General features: G+C 33.0%; 1 protein-coding gene across 1 annotated transcript in view; it reads left to right on the top strand.

Moving 5' to 3' along the window:
* Positions 1-18,812, top strand: part of MNAT1 (MNAT1, CDK activating kinase assembly factor) — a 162,970-nt gene that overhangs the window by 55,225 nt on the left and 88,933 nt on the right. The window contains exons 4-6 of the mRNA XM_011384730.2: positions 6,686-6,789; positions 12,872-13,012; positions 17,532-17,657. Coding sequence (XP_011383032.1) covers positions 6,686-6,789; positions 12,872-13,012; positions 17,532-17,657 — 371 coding nt within the window. The remainder of the gene's footprint in view (positions 1-6,685; positions 6,790-12,871; positions 13,013-17,531; positions 17,658-18,812) is intronic.

Here is an 18,812-nt window from a genome sequence, read left to right as displayed (position 1 = left end):
GTTAGAAAATGACTATACACTTACTGAATATGTTTTAAGTTAAAGGGTTGAAAGAGTATGTGTTTCCCTCGTTTAACAGATTTTTCTAAATAATTACTAATCTTGATTATGTTGGGTAAAAAGCAGTTCTCTTGTATTTGAAGATATTAATGAGGTTTGGGACCTAGTCTCATGGACTTATAGTTTATTTTCTGAACTTCAGCTCAGTTTAGCAAATATTAATTGTTTTATGTGAACTGCTTTACTTGCTGAGGATATATGATCTTTGCCTTTAATAATTCAAACCTTAAAGGGAGAGAGAATTATGTAAACTGATAACTATAATGTGAATGCGTATAGGCATTTATTTATAAAGTGTTATAGGAATACAGATAACAAAATAATTTAGCATTAAGAAATAGAGGTGTAGTTTGTTGATGTTCAGAGAAGAGGTCACATTTGAGTTTGATCTTAAAAGATGAATATGAGTTTACCTGGTAGAAAAAGGATGGAAGAACCATTCGTAGCAAAAGACAGTCACAGAGATACAGGTATTGAGCATGTTGGAGAATTAGCACATAATCTGTTATAAGTAGATAAAACTGAGTAATGACTAGAAATGAGGCTCAAAAAACAGACTGGATCTTGATTGGTTAATGAGGGCTTTGTAAGCTAGGCTGTCAGGGTAAGAATTTATTCTCTGAACAATAGTGAGCCAGTGGAATGGTGTGGTAGTGATGTGGAATATTGACAGGAGATACTCAAGGCTCGGAAACCATTTTTAAGGGGCCATTACAGCAATTTAGATGAGAAATAATGAGAGCTTGGATTAGGTAGCAGGGGTCATAGATAAAGAGGATGCTCTAGAGATATAATTTTCAAATGACTAATTTGATATAGGAAAGAGCAGGCAAGGATGAATTAAAATAAGCTGACCTTGAGCAGTTGTATGGTATTTATCAGGAAAATAAAAGCTGGAGAATAGGCAGTATTTTTTATTGTTTTGTTTTGTTGAATGGAAAGTGTAGAAATGAGGGAAAAACTAGTTTTTAGCCCTTTTAATTTATGTTAGGGTGTGGTTCCACCACTTAGTTGTGTCATTGTTTTGATTGTTGTGGTATAAATAAAACTTCCTTTTAAAATCTTGTTTCAATAGCTATTTACTTTGTGTTTTATATATGCTTTTAAAGATGGTTAGTTAGATGTTTGTTATATCTGTATTAGCCAACTGTGTTAATCAAAAGTATAAAATGTTAATTTCATAGGCATCTGCTAAGTGCTAGACTGAGCTGTACTCGTATTATCTCATATAATTTTTACAACTCTAAGATTAGAGAAAGGCATTTTTATCCCTATTTTGCATATGGAGAAGAAGCAGAGAGAGATTAAGTACTGTGCCCAAGAACACATCGCTAGTAAATAATGGTGCCAAATTGTGAACATAGGTTTTTCTGACTCCCAGAGCCCATGAAAGTGCTTGACAGTGTCCAAGAGTAGTTAGTAGTCTGAATCTGGAACATGGGGTGCTGATTGATAGAATAGTGGGAGATGAGGCGGGGGAAAGGTCGGTTTTGGGTATATTTTGAAGGATCTTAAAGAAGTTAGAACTCAAATCTTACAGGTATAGAAGGGTGCTCTTGAAGATGTTTAGGCCTAGAATGAGAAGGATGAAGTTGTTAGGGTGGCTAAGGAATCAGTGTCTGAGAACTTATAAATTGGAGATTAGTGTGATTTGGTTATATAAATTTTGTTATGAATCCTTTGAACATCACAAATATACAAATTTAGAAATACTACAATTTTGAATAATGGCATAAAATTACAATATAAGCGGCACACATGAAGATGAACTTTCTTATAGCGTTAACAATAGGCTCTTTTCTGTGGTTATGACAATCTAAACATAAAAATTCTTGTTCTTTTGGCCCCAGGGATTATCTCAAAGGTTTGTTCTTAGTTCCATAATAAACAGATTATTCTTTTGGTTCAGAGTATGCTTATTTTAAAAGGGTGAGAAAGTCCTAAGGGCTTTAATTATGAATTCTAGATGTCAAAAAGACTTCAAAATTGTACTTAAGTAACATTAAATCTTTCAGAAAATACAATAGGTTTTTTGTTGGCTTTTAATACTTGACTAAAGGCAGGTCAACATCTGAGCTAGACCAGTAACCAGAGAAAGGGCCAAGTGATTCTATAGAAAATTATCTCCTATTCCTTTTTCTTCAAGGCTATTATACCAACCTGATTCATTGTGGGAGTGAATGAGACTTGCTTTATGTGAAAAGTCTTTAAAATAGTAATCCACTTTTGTGTTTTTTTTCTTCTTTTTAAAAGAAGAGATTTGTATTATTTATGATTATGATTCACATCTGTTATATTGCTATTACCTTTGCCTTCTAAATAAAAAAATGAATTAAATTGGTTATTTTAGTTTCATTGGAATTCATCAAAGTTTCTAATAAGCATAAAAGAAAGAAATTATATGTAAACAGTTAATTTTACCCAGAATCTGCCTTCAAGGGACACTCTAGTGGGTCAAATAGATATGTACATCGAAAATAATTATACAGGGTAGAAAGTGGATATGCACTACCAGAATGATATTAGGTAACATATTATGGGCTTTTGGGGATGGAAAGATTGTACCTGCAAAGTGATTTATAAGGAAGATTTGGGGATTAAATTGGATATAGAAGGGTGGGCCAGATGTGGATATCCACAGTTGTTCTGGATTGTGGTTGGTACTAAGATAGGCCTTCTGGGAGCAGTTTGATTATAGGTATGGAGGTAGGGAAGTGTGAGGCCTGTATAGATGCAGAAGAATAGCTGAACTGGACCAGAAGTGGTTTTTTAGGAATTGAGAGAAGCAATACAACTAGTATTGTAGAAAAAAGTTCAGGCTTTGGAATCAGCCTAGGTTAAAATCTTGGTTCCATATTTACTAGCTGTATACCTTGGATGTAGTTATTTAATATTTTTAAACCTTATCTGTGAAGTGTAATACTTATAAGGTTGTTAGGATTAAGCAATGTAATTTGGTCAAATGCTGGACATAACTCTGTCATATGTATTTTATAGATGTTTGATACACACACAGCTTATAGAGTATATAACTCAAGCAAAATTTGAAGATCGCTTCAAGTAAATAGATGAGGGAAAGCCACTCTGATTGGAATTGCTTGGTCTCTCTCACCCTTGCTTCTTGAAGAGGCTCTGGGGAATCTGCAGAACTCATAAAGCAGAGAGAGAAAAGTGGTGTGAGAGATAAGATTGGATTTTTTTTAGGGCCTTATGGATGTAGAAGCAATGAGTGAACTTAGTGACTCATGACTGAATAACATAATCTGAACTTTGTTTTAGAAGGGTTATTTGGTAGCCGATTCCATTAAAAGGAAGGACAATTTATTCCTTTAATAAACATTTATCCACCAACTAGCACAGTGCTAAATATTTCTTAATGGATGAAGCAAGGATACTTTTAGTTTTCCCCTATTATCACTTGATCGTATAGTGTGTTGTATTATTACTTTAATTTTATGTATGTAGGGGTGATCTCCCTAATAAGAGTGTTAGTCTTTGGAAACGGGAAGTCCTTTTGTATGCTCACAACACCACAGTATTGGGAACCTAATATATAATCGTTAAATTCTTTTCTCATTTCCTATCTTTCCTTTATTTCTGGATGATATAAAAATTGTATAAAATATAATCTTCGAGTACAAGATAAAGTGCAAAGTAAAGAATGCTATGTATGTGTGTACAAATCATGTAAAACACAGATTTTTACGAGCTGTAAGTAATGTTTTCAACATTTATAAAAGAAAGAAGTTATTTCTTGTTGGGAAATCAGGGAGCACTTCATGGAAAAGTATTTGGGTAGACACATTAAGATGGGTATATTTTCAGTAGTAAGAAAGGGGGATCAGGCATTTTAGGTACAATGGTGTGATCAAAGGAATTGGAGCAGGAAGTGTGGGGGACATTTGGGAAATGCAGAGCTGTCTAGTTTCAAGAGAGCTCTTTATTAAGGGGAGATGAAAGTAGTTATAGCCAGATTGTTAGTTTATAGCCAGTAGTTAATAGCCAGAAGGGTTCTGGATTCTGAAAGTCTTTGATTTTTTTTTTTTTTCCTAGCAAAAAGAAAGAAGGTAGAGGGGAAGAGAGATGGAAGGATGGTAGAGGTGGAAGATAATATGAAGTACGCTTCAGAAGTATTAATCTGGCAGCATTGTATATTATCGATGGGGTTAAGATATAGGGTAAGATGCAAAGACTCTGGAGGTAGGAAGTTAAATAAAGAGATTATAATAAATTATTCAGGGAAAAATAAGATCCTGACTTGGTGTATTGGCAGGGTACCTTGAGATTAAGGTCAGTTTTAAAGAAATATTGGTGGTAGAGTTCTGTGGGATTTGTCAACTTGTGCTTGTGGAATGCAAAGGAGAGTAGGTCAGATGAATGAGTGTTAAATATTGGTGTTTTAGCATGATAATCCTATCATTAACAGATAAAGAATTTTCAAGGAGGAGCAAATTTGGAGATGGTTATGTGTTTGGTTTTCTAAAATGCACTCTGAGATACTCTCAGCTTTTCCTGGCATTTATTTGATTGAAACTTGGAAGTGATGAGATTGCCCAAGGAACATGGAGGAAAGAGGGCAAAAGCCAGTGATAGAGATTACTTAGAGACCAAGAAGTGCCAGATGGAAATAAGATGAGTATTTGGAGTAGTAGGAGGAAGGTAGATCAGGAGAATATTAACAGATTGGTCAAGGGAAAAAAGTAATCAGCATTGTTAAGTGCACACAGATATTGAGGATAGTGAAGGTTGTGAAGGATTATTGAATTTGGATGACCTGTTAAGTATAAAGAGTAAATTGTGAGTGGTTGGCAAAAATAGTGGACTCCGACAATATTAACTAAAGGATCACAGTTGCCTTGCTGAGGGCCATTGCGTTGGGAGTTAGTTTTCTTCCCTGTTTTGTGTTGGGGCCAGAATGTCATTTACGGAGAATGCCCTGCATTGCATCCTAGCTAGATTTCCTGGTTTACTGCCATTACTACTTTCTTTTCTACTTTGTGGTAAAAAAAGCTGGAAAAGTATCTAGAAGTCTATTATCGCTCATTTTCTCTAATTTCTCCCAGAGTTTTAAAACTGCGTATAATAGAATTGAGGGTTGCTTTTATTTTCCTACATATCTAAATGAGCCTGGATTTTCATCAGTGATTATGATAAATTGATATTTTGAAATAAGTTGGCCTTTTGAAGAGAGAAAAAATGGATTTATGGATTAGATTGGTCTTTCGAATGTGTTTGATGGCCTTATTCAACAAAACAGGTAGCCCCATGTTGAGCCTCCAATATTACTTTTCAAATCTTATAGGACTCTAAAATCCAAAACTCTGGGAATTATTTTAGATAATTGTTTAGATAGAGTGAGATGGAGAAGGAATTTTAGAAACACAGAATAGAGGAGTTGTTTAGGGTAAATCAAACTTGTTTATAGGACAAGCAGTAGGAAGCAGTGGTAAGTAATTGGAGCAGGGGTAGAAGGGCTAATAACGGATAGAGAAGATTACAGAGGAAGCCAAGGAAGGTCTGAATTGAATTATGTAACAGGAGAGTCTTAATGATACAGATCCTTCTTTAGATAGGCTGATGCAAACACTGTAAGGGATGGGTGAGTAGGGCTATACAGTATAATATGAATTTTGTATATACCAAAAGAGGTGGGTTTTTTTTTTTTTTTTTGGTTCAGAATATTATAGCAACCTTTTGATTTATATATGTAAACTTAGAAGGGAGTGAAGCATTTGTAATTCAAATTATTTTCAGTTGGAATTGTAAAAAGACAAGTCTATCTCATTAAGAACTTAGCATATATTTTAACATGTCTCAGCACCTTCTATGAAATTATTTCAGTTTTAAGTTTCAGTGCCAGTTTATCCTTTACCTTCCCTGTTAAGTTTCAGCTTTTATCTGTTTCATACTTTTCCAGCTCTAGCCTGTATGAGAAATAATTCAAGCTATGACTAGTCATGTTGGAGACCATTAGAATGTAAATAAACCTGTTTTTTTAAAAATATAAATTATATAAGTATATGATTTTTTTTTATTCTTTTGGATAGTTTTTTCTGTTTTTGGAGCACAGAATCTTTTTTACCCCACTATTATTATTTTTATATTTTTTATTAGTTTCAAATATGCAGTACATTGGTTAGACATTTTATATAGTTTATAAAATGATCCCCCCAATTGCTCCTTCTCTCCTCTGGTTTTCCACCTCGCCAATATATTCATGCTAACTGCCTTCCCTATGCTGGGAGCACAGAATCTTTTGAGTATTGATTCTGACCAGTATTGTAGCTTCCATACCTACTCTTTTTATTAAAAAATTTTAAAGCATTCTTTTATATGCTTTTAAAGTTAAAGTGGGGACTATAAAAATCAAATTTAATGTGATTATGGCAAGCACATATTTTGTGATAGTCTGACAGTTATTTCCATATATTTGGCTCAGAAAACATAGTTGTTGAACTAGAGCTAGTTTCTAAAATAGATAGTAGGTAAAAGGGCACAAATTGAGCTGTAAGAAATGACAGCCTAATGAGTTAAGAAGTCATTGTGATGAATAGTTGGTTTTTATTATCTACTCAAGATTTATATTAAAACTATATTTCATGTCATTGTTTCCTTTTTGATGCAGTTTTCAACTTGACCAACAATGTGGATTTGGACAACACCAAAAAGAAAATGGAGATATACCAAAAGGAAAACAAAGATGTTATTCAGAAAAATAAATTAAAGCTGGTTGGTTGCTAAGTATTTTCTTCTTCTTTTGTATTAGAAATGAATGCGGCTGCATGATATTTTAAAAAACTATTCTCTAAAAGTAGTTATATTTATGAAGAATCTAGCTGTAGTTTAGGCCAAAAGTACTAATATATGTATGTAAGCATATAGGTAGGAAGCACATATTACTGTAGCAAAAACAATGTTGGTGGCATTATTAAAATATATTCTGTAAAGGAGAAGTAATTGTATGCATGCAGAGATTTAATTGTCTAATTTATACAATTTGGCTATTATTTCTTTAGTATAATTTGGCTTTCTAGTTTTAGGGAAAAACAGAATTAATTATTTTTGAGGTACTTTATCAGGAGTTTGTAATCACTGATAAAAATGATACAAGTATATTTGGATCACATAGCTTGTATTTTCATCTTGTGTTTATAAGACTTTCCTCCTTATAGTCTGAGAGTGTTTCATTTAGGCACTTCTTTTCTTTCATATAGCTCTCAAAGAATTCACACTATAGTCTCATTCCATTCAAACCCAGCTTGGCTTCTTTAAAAAGTGTCTTATTTCTGAGAGTATCAGTGTGTCCTAAAATTACTGTCTGCTCAGTAGACTTTGCTGGGTACATCAGAAAATACATGCAAAGTAGGTATGCCTAGGTAACTTGTTGTATTAGTCTTATTTAACTCAATAGTGGAAGGTTGTTCCTTTCAAGTGAGTGCTTTTTTCATTCATAGTTTTAAGCTAGGAAATAATACTGAGAGTTGCAATGAAAGAATAATTTTAGACTGGTTATATTATTTTAGAGTAGAAATTTCTAATTATATGAAAACTTTTTAATGATTGATTATTGAATAAAACAAGTACTTTATTTCATTTATGTTACGATGAGGTTAGTTGGACTGCTTCTATTCTTATTAATTTTTAGCACCTGGGTATGTTATAACTAAGTTTTTTGTCAGTAATTCATTATAATATATTGATCATTGTGATACTTATCAGGGTATTTGATATTGGAATAAACATACATAGAATCATATTTTTAAAGATTTTGATAGTTAACATAGCTATATAAATAATTATGATATCAATGGGTGGAGCCCTCAAGTGGTCCATAGAGCATGAACTAACTTACATGGATGATGTCTTTTTACTAGTCTGAGGCAGCAACTTGCCTTTAATGTTTTGGTGAATGTTGAAGTCTCACTGTTTCAGAAACATGAGTTATATCAAAGAAGGAAAGAAAAAAGCAATCTCTTGGATGATTAGGCACATAGAATGACCCATTTCTGATGTAGACACTGAGTTATCTGCAAGGAGATCTTATTTGTTTCATGGAGCTGGCACCTAACATTGATCAGTGTAAGCATGCAGAAACTGAATAAAAGTGATCTAATTTTGAAATAATCTTAGTGAAGTTTAGCTTAATTTTTATTTTCAGTTTTCTGGATTCCCATGAGCAGGAGAGATTGCTACATTAGAATGTCTTATCAATTTAGCACACAAAAAAATTCAGTTCAGTAAACATTTGTTGAACATCTGCTGAGGATATAGTATACAATGATGAATAAAAACCCTGGTTCTCTAGGGACAAGATAATATAATGTCATAAGCACATAGAAAGTGCTCTGTGCTTATTATTATGGGAGTGCATTCTGGGAAAATTGGGACAGTCATTCCAGGCAAGGTTATGCCTGAATGGAGCCTTGGAAGACAAGTAGAAGTTACTAAGATTAAAAAGGTGAGATGAGTTAAGGGTAGGAAAGCTGCCACAAGGACATTCCAGGCAGAAAGAAATCATGAGCAAAGGCAAGAAAATATGGATAATCTTAGAGAGTTCTGACAGTTGTAAATAGTTCCGTATTGCCAAAGTTCAATAGAGAGAGTTGGAGAAATAGAAAAGGCCTAGGCCACCTAAGACTTATGTATTGTGAAAATTAATTTGAGCTTATATAGATCAGTTGTTTTTATATTTTAGCAAGTGAACCTTTTTTTCAAATGAAAGCTTGCTTATAATACTTTGGTTAAAGTGATAATGGGAGGAGAGAGAGGCTAGATTCTCATCTGCTCAATCGTTACTGTAGTGTACCTCAAGGCATTTTATTAGGGAATTCCCAGGATTCCTTAGAGTAATGTTATAAGAATCTGGCTGTTGATGATTGTCATTGAAGAGTTTCCAGATTATTAGAATAGATTTAGTGGTTTTGTGGAGGTTGAATTTTGAGAGGATCAGGTGTGTTCAGGAGCCCAATGGGAGGTTATTGCAGTCATGTAGGTGAGTTCAGAGGTGACCTAAACAGGAATGGAGAGGTAGGGATGAATTAGAGAAATTATATATATTTGTTTAATAGTGACATTTGTTAATGCAATCCAATAAGTTTCAGGTGTCTACTTTAACAATAGGGCATATATATATTTATACTGTGTATTCACCTCCCATAGTTAGATTTCTTTCTGTCACCACAATATTTGATGTCCTTTACCCGCCTACCTCCCCACTTCCCCCACCCGCTACACTCTGGTAACCACTAGTCTATAGTCCATGTCCATGAGTCTCTATTTGTTTGTTCTGTTCATTTGTTGCTTTTAGGTTTATATCCCACATATAAGTGAAATCATGTGATTTTCAACTTTTTCTGTCTGGTTTATTTTACTTAGCATGATTATCTCGAGGTCTATCCATGTTGTCGCAAATGGCAGTATTTCATTTCTTCTTATAGCTGAGTAATATTCCATTGTATATATGTACCACAGCTTCTTTAGCCAATTATCTATTGTAGGACACTTCGGTTGCTTCCATGTCTTGGCCACTGTGAATAATGCTGCTAAGAACATTGGTGTGCAAATGTTAGAGAAATATTTTGAGTTTTAAATTGCAAGTATTACGGATGGATATGAAATGGGAGGTGACCGCAAAGGAAGTTGATTGGGTAAGATGGCACTATTAGGAGGAACACAGAGACTTTTAGTCTTTCATCCTGCTTCCTTTCTTTTAGTCCAATACCTTCTTCACTGCCTGCCCCACCCAGTGTTTGATTTTTAATGATGGTTATTTTTCCAGTTATTCAATCAGCTAACTATCCAACTAGTATTTATTGAGGTCTACTATGTACAAAATACCCATATACTCTATTTCAGTGAGAAAATGGAGGCTACCAGTTCCTCATTACCAAACCCAATAGACTGTTTATTGGTCCAAGTCTTACTGGCTTGTAGGCAGTGTTTGCTGTAGGCTTCTCCCTTGATGTTGAAACTCTTCTTTAACTTTGGTAGGTCCACTCCACTCTCCTCATCCTGCTTTTCTCACTTTCTTCTTTCGTCCTTTTAATAGGCTTCTTTCCTTCTTGAGGTTCCTCTCAGTGCTTCTCTTTATGAGTTACTCCTTTATGCTGATTACTCTTAAATGTTTCTGCAGCCCATTATTTTTCTCCTGAGCTCCTAGAATTATATTATGTAATATGTCCATATATCTGTAAATGGTTAATAGACATTTCTTCCTGGATGTATTATAGGTACTTGTAATTCAGTATTCCAGAAATGAACATTTTGATCTTCACGGTTACACCTTTTTCTCTTATTATGTTCTTTATCCAGTTGTTCATGCCATAGCTGCTTAGTCTTCTGGTTCTGTTGATAGTCTCTCTTAATCATTTTTTAAACCTGGTTCCTCCTCTGATTCTATTATTATTGCCTTGTTTAGAGCCCTCATCATTTCTTATCTGGGTTATTGAAATATTTTTCTAACAAGTCTTCCTGTCTTCAGTCTTGAACTCCATTGATCTGTATACTTCACTGCTTATAGTCATCTTTCTAAACCCATCCCTCAGATTTCCTTATTTCTTCCCAGTTGCCTTATATGTTACAAATTCCCTTAGTATGGTAGGAAAGACCTTTCACAATCTGCCTGCTACTTGCCTGTCCAGCTTTATCTAGAGCTTTCCCCTACCCCCGTACTTCATGACTTGGCCATAGCAAGCATTCCAGCCTGATTCATGTCTTTACATCTTCGTTTTTTTCTGCCTATATGGCCATTCTACTCTCCAGTGGGGCTAAATATCTGCTGTTTGAAGTCTTAGCTCAACCTCCATGTATTAATTTCCTAGGGCTGCTATAACAAATTACCACAAACTGTGTGGCTTATAGCAACAGGAATCTATTCTCTCATAGTCTAGAGGAGGCTAGAAGTCTGGAATCAAGGTGTCATCAGGGTCATGTTTGCTGTGAAAGCTCTAGGGAAGAATCCTTCCTTGCCTCTTTTAGCTTCTGGTGGTTGCCAGCAGCCTTTGGCACCACTCTGTCCTCTGTCTCTGTCTTCACATCGCCTTCTTTTTGTGTGTGTGTCCAAATTTCCAGTATGATCTTAACCTGTTTACATCTGCAAAGACATTTTCCTAAAAAGATTACATTTGCAGGTACCAGGGCTTAAGACTTCAACATATATTTTGGGAAGACACATTCGACCCACAACACTCTGTATGAAATCTTTTCTGACTCTACTTGTCCTCTGTCATCACAAGAAGAATTTACTACTCTCAATTCTATTCTCACTGTACCCTATGTGTATGTCTCTAACACTTGTCATACTTAATTGTTTATAATGTTACTGCTTCATTGTGAGGCTCATCCCTTTCTGCTCTTGGGCCTCCAATCAAGTAGTTCACTTTTCTAGCCCTCATATCTTAGCCCCTGATTTTTTATGTTTATTCCTATTAATCCTTCTAGATGAAATTTGAATTCTCTTCTCCACTGGGGGCCTGAGTTAGAGTAGCAGCCTCAGTACTACAAGAGGAAAAATTTGTAAAATTATGGGGAGAGATGCCAATAGAACTTAGTGACAGATTTAATTTAAAGGGAATGGCAGGGTGGGAAGATGGTATAAATAAAGATGACTTTGAGTTGACTGAGATATAGGTGTGCATTTAGCAGAAATAAGAAATATGAGAGGAAGATCAGCTTTGAGAGACTAGTTGCTAAACTTAATTTTGGTTATACTGAGTTTAAATTATAAGTGAAACATCTTTTTGCACAAGAACTTTTGTTTTTTGGGGGAAGTTTATCTAATGTGTGAAATGAAAAAAATCCAATAGTGTGTTTTAAATATTATTTTAATATACTTTTTTTCTGAGATCTCTGTTAATTCATATGTTAGTGATCCCCAAACTTATTATGTTAGCTCCCCCCATTCTACATTTGACTTAAGGTACCATAAATGCTCAATGTTCTGTTGAATTAAAAAAGTACTACAATATTTTCAAGAGCAAGAGTCAAGGTTTTAAAATAAAGCCATTCAGATTTTACTGTATTTTTTATTCATAAGATTTAAAGAGCATAGACTAGGTATTATATACAGCTTTCAAGTATGAGTTAGAGTCAGAATAAATTTTAGAGCCTGGAAGTATTTAATATTTCTGAGGAACTTCATAAAAGGGAAATAAGTAGACCTGTAGTTAATTCTGTGTGCATGTTAGCTTTGAGTTTTGAGTTTTTTAGTCCACAAAGAGGACTCTTGAAATTTATATGCTTGTGTTAGAAAATAACCTCAGTTTTTTAAACTTATCTTAATGAATGCTATTTGGAACTCTAGTAACATAAAGATTTATTTCAGCTTTGGGAAAAGGAAACTTAAGTATTGTGGTAACTTTTCATTATCTTATATGTTCTAGAAATTGTTGCTATTAAATAAGCCAGCCTTTTAAGTGGAGTATTTCAATCATTAGTTCTGTGTGGAGATTGTTGTTATTTTTGTTTCCTTTTTTTTTTTTTCTCATTTAATTCCTTAAAATGAACAACTTAACTCTTTATAACAATTATAAACAAACCCATTCTTAAGCACAGTTCCTATCCTACTGCAACTAGACTCAGTGTACTTTGTTAAGGTGTTTGTTTCAGTGGTAGATGTTATTCTTTTTAATAGTAATGCGTCTACATGAAATAAAAGGATTTCTAGTTCCTTTAAAGTGAAATTGCTGTACTATTAAACAAAAAGTGACGAGTGTGTTTTATGCTTCCAAAAAAGATAGAATCAGAATATGGTATAGGATTGTTGTTAGTTACTAAACTTATTCCATGCCATATATAAATGCTTCTGTTTTAGACCCGAGAACAGGAGGAATTGGAAGAAGCTTTAGAGGTAGAACGGCAGGAAAATGAACAAAGAAGACTATTGATACAAAAAGAAGAACAGCAGCAGCAGATTCTAAAAAGGAAGAATAAGCAGGCTCTTTTAGATGAACTGGTATGTATTAATGCTAACTGTGGTGAAAAAATCATTAGTTTTCAGGGTTTATCTTTCCTATTTTGCTGGATAATGGCTTTAAGTGGCATTTCTGCAGTTTGTGCTGGTACATTCAGATTCTATTTCTTTATTTTTTTTAAAAAAACTTGTCAACATCCATTTTATTTCAGATGAGAGAGTAATGTTTAACTGACATAATCCAGCGCAGTATTAATAGTTTTTTTTTATACGTTTCTAAGCTTACTGACTAAAGCACATTGCTTTCAGAGCATTTTTCTCATGATTACTACTGGTTTTCTAGTAACTGGCTCATTTTTAAGTGTTTCAGCTTCATGCTGAAGTTTGTAGTGACTCTGGTTACTCTGTGACAAGTATATTTCATATTTTTGCATGAAAAAGAATATATTTGGAAAAAATGGTGAAGTTCTGCAAATTATTGGTGTCTTCCAGCAATTAGCTCCCCAAGTAGTTGAAATTGTTAGATAACAGCAATAATAACTAGGATTTATGAAGTGTTTTGTAGATTTCATATGTTATTTGATGCTTATAACCCTATGTGATATTGATGAATTTAAAACTGGAAAATCATCCTCTCTAGGAAAGTCCTTTTGCTTTCTTCCCTATCCTTTTCTGTCCACATAATTTCCATGAGATGTTAACACACTTAACTCCTCAGTCTAATTGATCTACTGTTTGTTATTCTTTGATCTGGTAAATGTGTATGTATATATTTTCCTACCGCGTTTTTGCCCCAAAAACATGTAAACCAGCTAACCAGGAATAAAAAGAGAAAGCAAGATTACTTAAATTTGAAGTAGATGAGAAATTAAAGGAAAAGTAAGGGTAAGGGCCTTAATGAGGCTTAGACAGAAAATGTTTATCATAAACCCTATCAACTTTGTCTGAGTGTAAGGTAAATTTGGTTCTAAAAGTAAGGCCAGTGGCAAATCAAATAGCATTTAGTTTTTTCCTTAGCACTTCTATTAATTTTTCTTGAAATTATTAAGTAGCAGATATGGCTTTAACTTGTGAAATGACATGTTGTTTTACATTTTTTGTAAACGTGTATTTTGTAAGAAATTAAAAACTTTAATAAATCAGTTAGTAAATATTGATGTTGTAATTATTTTATCGAAGGTTCTTTTCCTCATCATTTTATACAAAGAAGAACACACTTGTCTTTGGTAATGCTTCTCCTCTATAAAATCAATTGAATTAATTACAAGTATAGAACTTAGACATAAAATGAAAATACACTTTAACATTTGAAAAATGTTTCATCTAATATAAAGAATTTTTAGATTTTATTTTGCATTTTATTAACTTTGCATAGTAATTATTCTTGCATATTCCTTTAGACTTCAAAGTACAAAGGTTTTTGCTGCCTCATTGAGCTGCTGTTGGCATGAAGCTCCCTTTTAATTCAGTGGGCCATGAAGCAAGATGTGAAACTGCCAGTGTTGTAGATTGTGTATAATCTGGAGTTAATATTGGTTTTTGTGAGGACCCCACCCCCCACTTCCTGTTTTCTTCACCTGCAAGTCATTACTGCACATACTTTCTTCACTGTTTAGATCATGTAACATGGTGGTTTAAATAATCCTTAGCAATTTACTGTATTCATTAGAACAACTAATTATAGCAGATTGGTTCAGAATACCAATGAAGTTTGAATTTCTGGTTTCCATTTTAAAATTTATTTAAAAAAATTCTTTGTTACTTTAATTTTTGAATATTTATTAATTCTTTTGTTAAAATGTTAACATATGTTTAGTCTTTATTGACTAATTGAAAGAATTTATTAAATTTCTTTTTATCCTCCTAAATCCTTATTAAGTAAAAGAATACATTGCATTTCTTTTTCTGTGTATGTTTAATGTGTTAGATTTTATTTAAAAACATAGCATTGGCATTCATAAATATATCTAAAAGCTTAAATCTTAGAATTATTCTCTGGATCTAATTTAGGCAACAAGTACTATTTATTATAATTTTTTTTCTACTTTTGCTAGGTTTTGTCCTTGTGCTAAAAGTCACTTTTTCACCTTTTATAAAGCATTGGTATTACATTATACTATACATGACAGGATTTTAATATTATGGTCTTTATGTTTGTGGCTTAGTATTTACTTACCATAATGTTGTCTAAAAAGTACATTTATTTAATCCTACGTGTAAATTCAATTTTTTTAATACTTTGGAAAAAGATTGAAAAACCAGTTTTGACTTAGTAAATCTCTTTATGTTCTTGTTTGAAAATTCTCTTCAATTTATGTCTGAAATTTTGTATGAGCTAATATTACTGTCAAATGCAGTAGCCAATTTTTATTAGAAATATTATTTGCCAGATGGCTTGCTTAAAGTCAGTTAAAATAATCTTTTAAAAATGGTCGTTATAAAGCTTTTAATGAGTATTACAGGCAGTCTTATTAAAATTTCTTTAAGTATTAAACAAGGTACCTTCAGGCAATTAATGTAGGTTAGGGAACCTTTCAAGGTAAAATGGAAAGCTAAGAAGAATGAAATAATTTGAAAGGCTGAATCTGCATTTTATATATTCCTGAGAGGATATGCATTTCCTATAGCTTATTTTACTCTATAGATTTTTTTTGTTGTTAGAGCTCCTGCTTAATTCTAGTTTAACATTCATGAAGATTTTCAGCCCTTAAAGTTTTGAGTGCTAAAGTAAAATAAAGCAAATTTGAGGTAAATTGTACTCCTTGGTATCAAACTTAGTTTTATATTCCTAGAATTTTATTTTTGTTTATCATCTGTTTTACCAAAACATTTTAATAGTTAGATCTTTTATGTGAAATTGAAACAAGGCCAAAGTATTGATTAGTAGCTTTTTTGAAGTGAACACATTGTCTTGCTTTTACGTAAGAACTTATACTTTTTAAAAGTAAATACAACGGTATGGAAGAGCATTTGAATTCGCTTAGAGTATAAATTGGAAGCAGTGTTTTAACTTTTTAGCCAAAGAAATTAATTTCTCTTCTGTTTTCACATATGAAAAGATAGTAATTGCTTTTAAAAGATATTTTGGGCCACAGCCTATTTAAAATGTCCTTTAATTTTACATTTATTATAAAATTCTTAATGGAACTCTAGAATACCTGCGGGAATTCACAGCAACACTGTCACTAGTACATTACTAATGCTTCGTTGTAAGATATGAAAGGTATTCAAGTGTATTCTCATAGGGTATTCTCCATTATTGCTAAAGCCATGTTGTAAGGAGTTTACTCTTTAATAAGGTTCTTTTAAAAATTTTAATCTTTGCAATATTGCTATCGCAGAGCACTTCTATTACAAAGTCTTGAGGTACAAATTTATTTTAGGATAATTCTGTTGTAATAAATTGCTTATTTGAATTACTTCTATACTAGAACCTTAAAAAAATTCCTTTAACTATGTTAATTAGCCATATTTGTGCCTAAAATATTATTAAATTGTTGGATTTGGAAAGAAATTTACATTCTACTATATGTTTACTTTTTATACTATGAAATGTTAACAATATAGTTTTTTTCAGAATTAAATTCTGAATAGTTACTATTTTAAAAATCTGTAGGTCATTTTAAGAATATGTTCATTTTTGTAGGTAATCTTGGCATAGGAGATAAAAATGCATTTGTACCTTTATTTTTGTTTACAGATATAAAAAGTACTCTGTGTGTGTGTATGTGTTGTATATGATCTCCTTCTCTCCTTATCTCGCTTTGCATATGTTTTTGTGTTCTTATTTAACTGACAACTCAGAAAGGAAAAAGTCTTGACATCATTTCATTCAGCTCTACAGCACTTGAAATGTGTAAGAGGACTTCATGTTAAACAGGATAAATAACAGCCTATATATAAGAATTAGTTAGTAATTAATTTGCTTGTGTTATTAATATATGTGTATACAGATTTATGTAAATAGTGGCCCTGATTTAGTATCAATATAGATATTATAAACATTTACTATTATTTTGTTAATTAAAAAAATTAGACTTCATATCTGAAAGTAAGTCAGTAAAAGAGAAAATAAATATACTTTTGGTTGTACTTAACAATTGTTCCATTGTACAAAACAACAAGGATCATTTCCAAACGGCCTCAGGTGAAAGCTAATGGGAAACAATTTCAAACTGGTCTGAATTCACTGGTAAAAAAAATGTGTCTTAGATAAACATCTGATCTAAGTTATAGTACTTTGTACTACTCTTTTTGTGATTAGCTTCAAATTTTTTTATTTTAATAAATATGGTTGGCATTGCTAGATGAAATAAGACCCTATTATATTGTCTTTAATGTGGATTTTATAAAAATAATTTTTTGCAGATTTTGATTTATGAGTCTAAAACAGCCTTTTCTTATTATGGAATGTTAAAATTTTTTGTGAAGTGTTCTCCATAAAGTGGATATTTAGGTTGACATCAAATGCTTATGGAAAGGCATAATTTAAAATAAAAGACCTGTTGCTCTTTAGTTTTTTCTTTTTAACTTTCATATTACACTTTAACTTTTCTTACAGGAGAGTTCTGATCTCCCTGTTGCTCTGCTTTTGGCTCAGCATAAAGATAGATCTACGCAGTTGGAAATGCAACTTGAGAAACCCAAACCTATAAAACCAGTGACATTTTCCACAGGCATCAAAATGGTAAGCTGCATTTTAATTGCTTGTTTGAAAATATATTTCAGGGATTATACTCTATAATTTTATATTGATTTTTACTGATAAACTGAAAGGTTAGACGTTTAAGAATAATGTCTGATCTTGTCTAGGTGTCCAGAAATATGAATATGAAAGGGAAAAGTAATAAATAATTTTCAAAGTACACAACACAATTTAGTTGTGTATGATAATGGGTTTATATGTGTTTTCTTATTCTACATAAATTTTTAAGCTTATAGTATAGGAAAACATTTCTTAAAAGAAAATGCAGACTTCTGGGTTTTGGTATGGCATATAAGAAGCTTGGAAATTGCCACTTCATCCTCACAACAAGTAAAAAGCTGGACACACTGAAAAATCAACAACTTTTCTTAGCTCTGTAAGTGAAGAAAGGTCAAAAGGCAAATTATTGCCTTTAAAATTGGAGAGATTGACAGAGAATACAGAGATTCATAACTTACTAGAGCAGTGACCTTTCTGGGAACCAGTGGTAGTGTAGGGAAACCTGAATCATAATTGACAAGTTGTAGAGGCTCAATGTGGACAACTCTAAGAATTGAAAACTTCAGGAGGAGCCAGTCCTCAGAGGATCTCCACATTTTTGTTTTAACACCTGCATCTCTACCAGGTTCTTTCAGTGACTCTAAGAGGAGAATCCCCGTGTGCTTCTGGCAGAGGAAGGGGTAAAAGAAGCATTTTGAAATATGCCAGAGCATTCTGTTCTTTTTAACAAGGCTTGCCCTCAGGAGAAACTGTTTCATCAGAACTCAGCCTGCTGGAGTTTTATCAGAGCCTAACTGATTGGGAGAAGGGTAATACTCAACTCCAACCACTTAAGCCTTCCACATGAGAGAAAGGAAATACACAACTTTAGCCCACTCTTGACATCCTGTCCCACCTAAAGGGAGGAAGATGGACTGAGAAGCATGTATAAGTTCACAGTACAGAAGCATAAGCTCTCTAAAAGACTGAGACCTAATCAAACGACTATAAAATGCTCTGCCACCCCCCACACCTTACTGCCACATCACTAAAGGCGTTTTTACAGCAGTTTCTTTTAACCAGTGCATCATGCTTGACTATCAGGAAAAGTTATTAGACATACTAAGAGGCAGAAAACATCAGATATGGTAGGGATGT

This window comes from Pteropus vampyrus, unplaced genomic scaffold (genome assembly GCF_000151845.1).
Source record: "Pteropus vampyrus isolate Shadow unplaced genomic scaffold, Pvam_2.0 Scaffold15, whole genome shotgun sequence".
Classification (NCBI taxonomy): Eukaryota; Metazoa; Chordata; class Mammalia; order Chiroptera; family Pteropodidae; genus Pteropus; species Pteropus vampyrus.
Note: the sequence above shows the minus strand (reverse complement) of the source record. Positions and strands in the feature narration are given on the sequence as shown.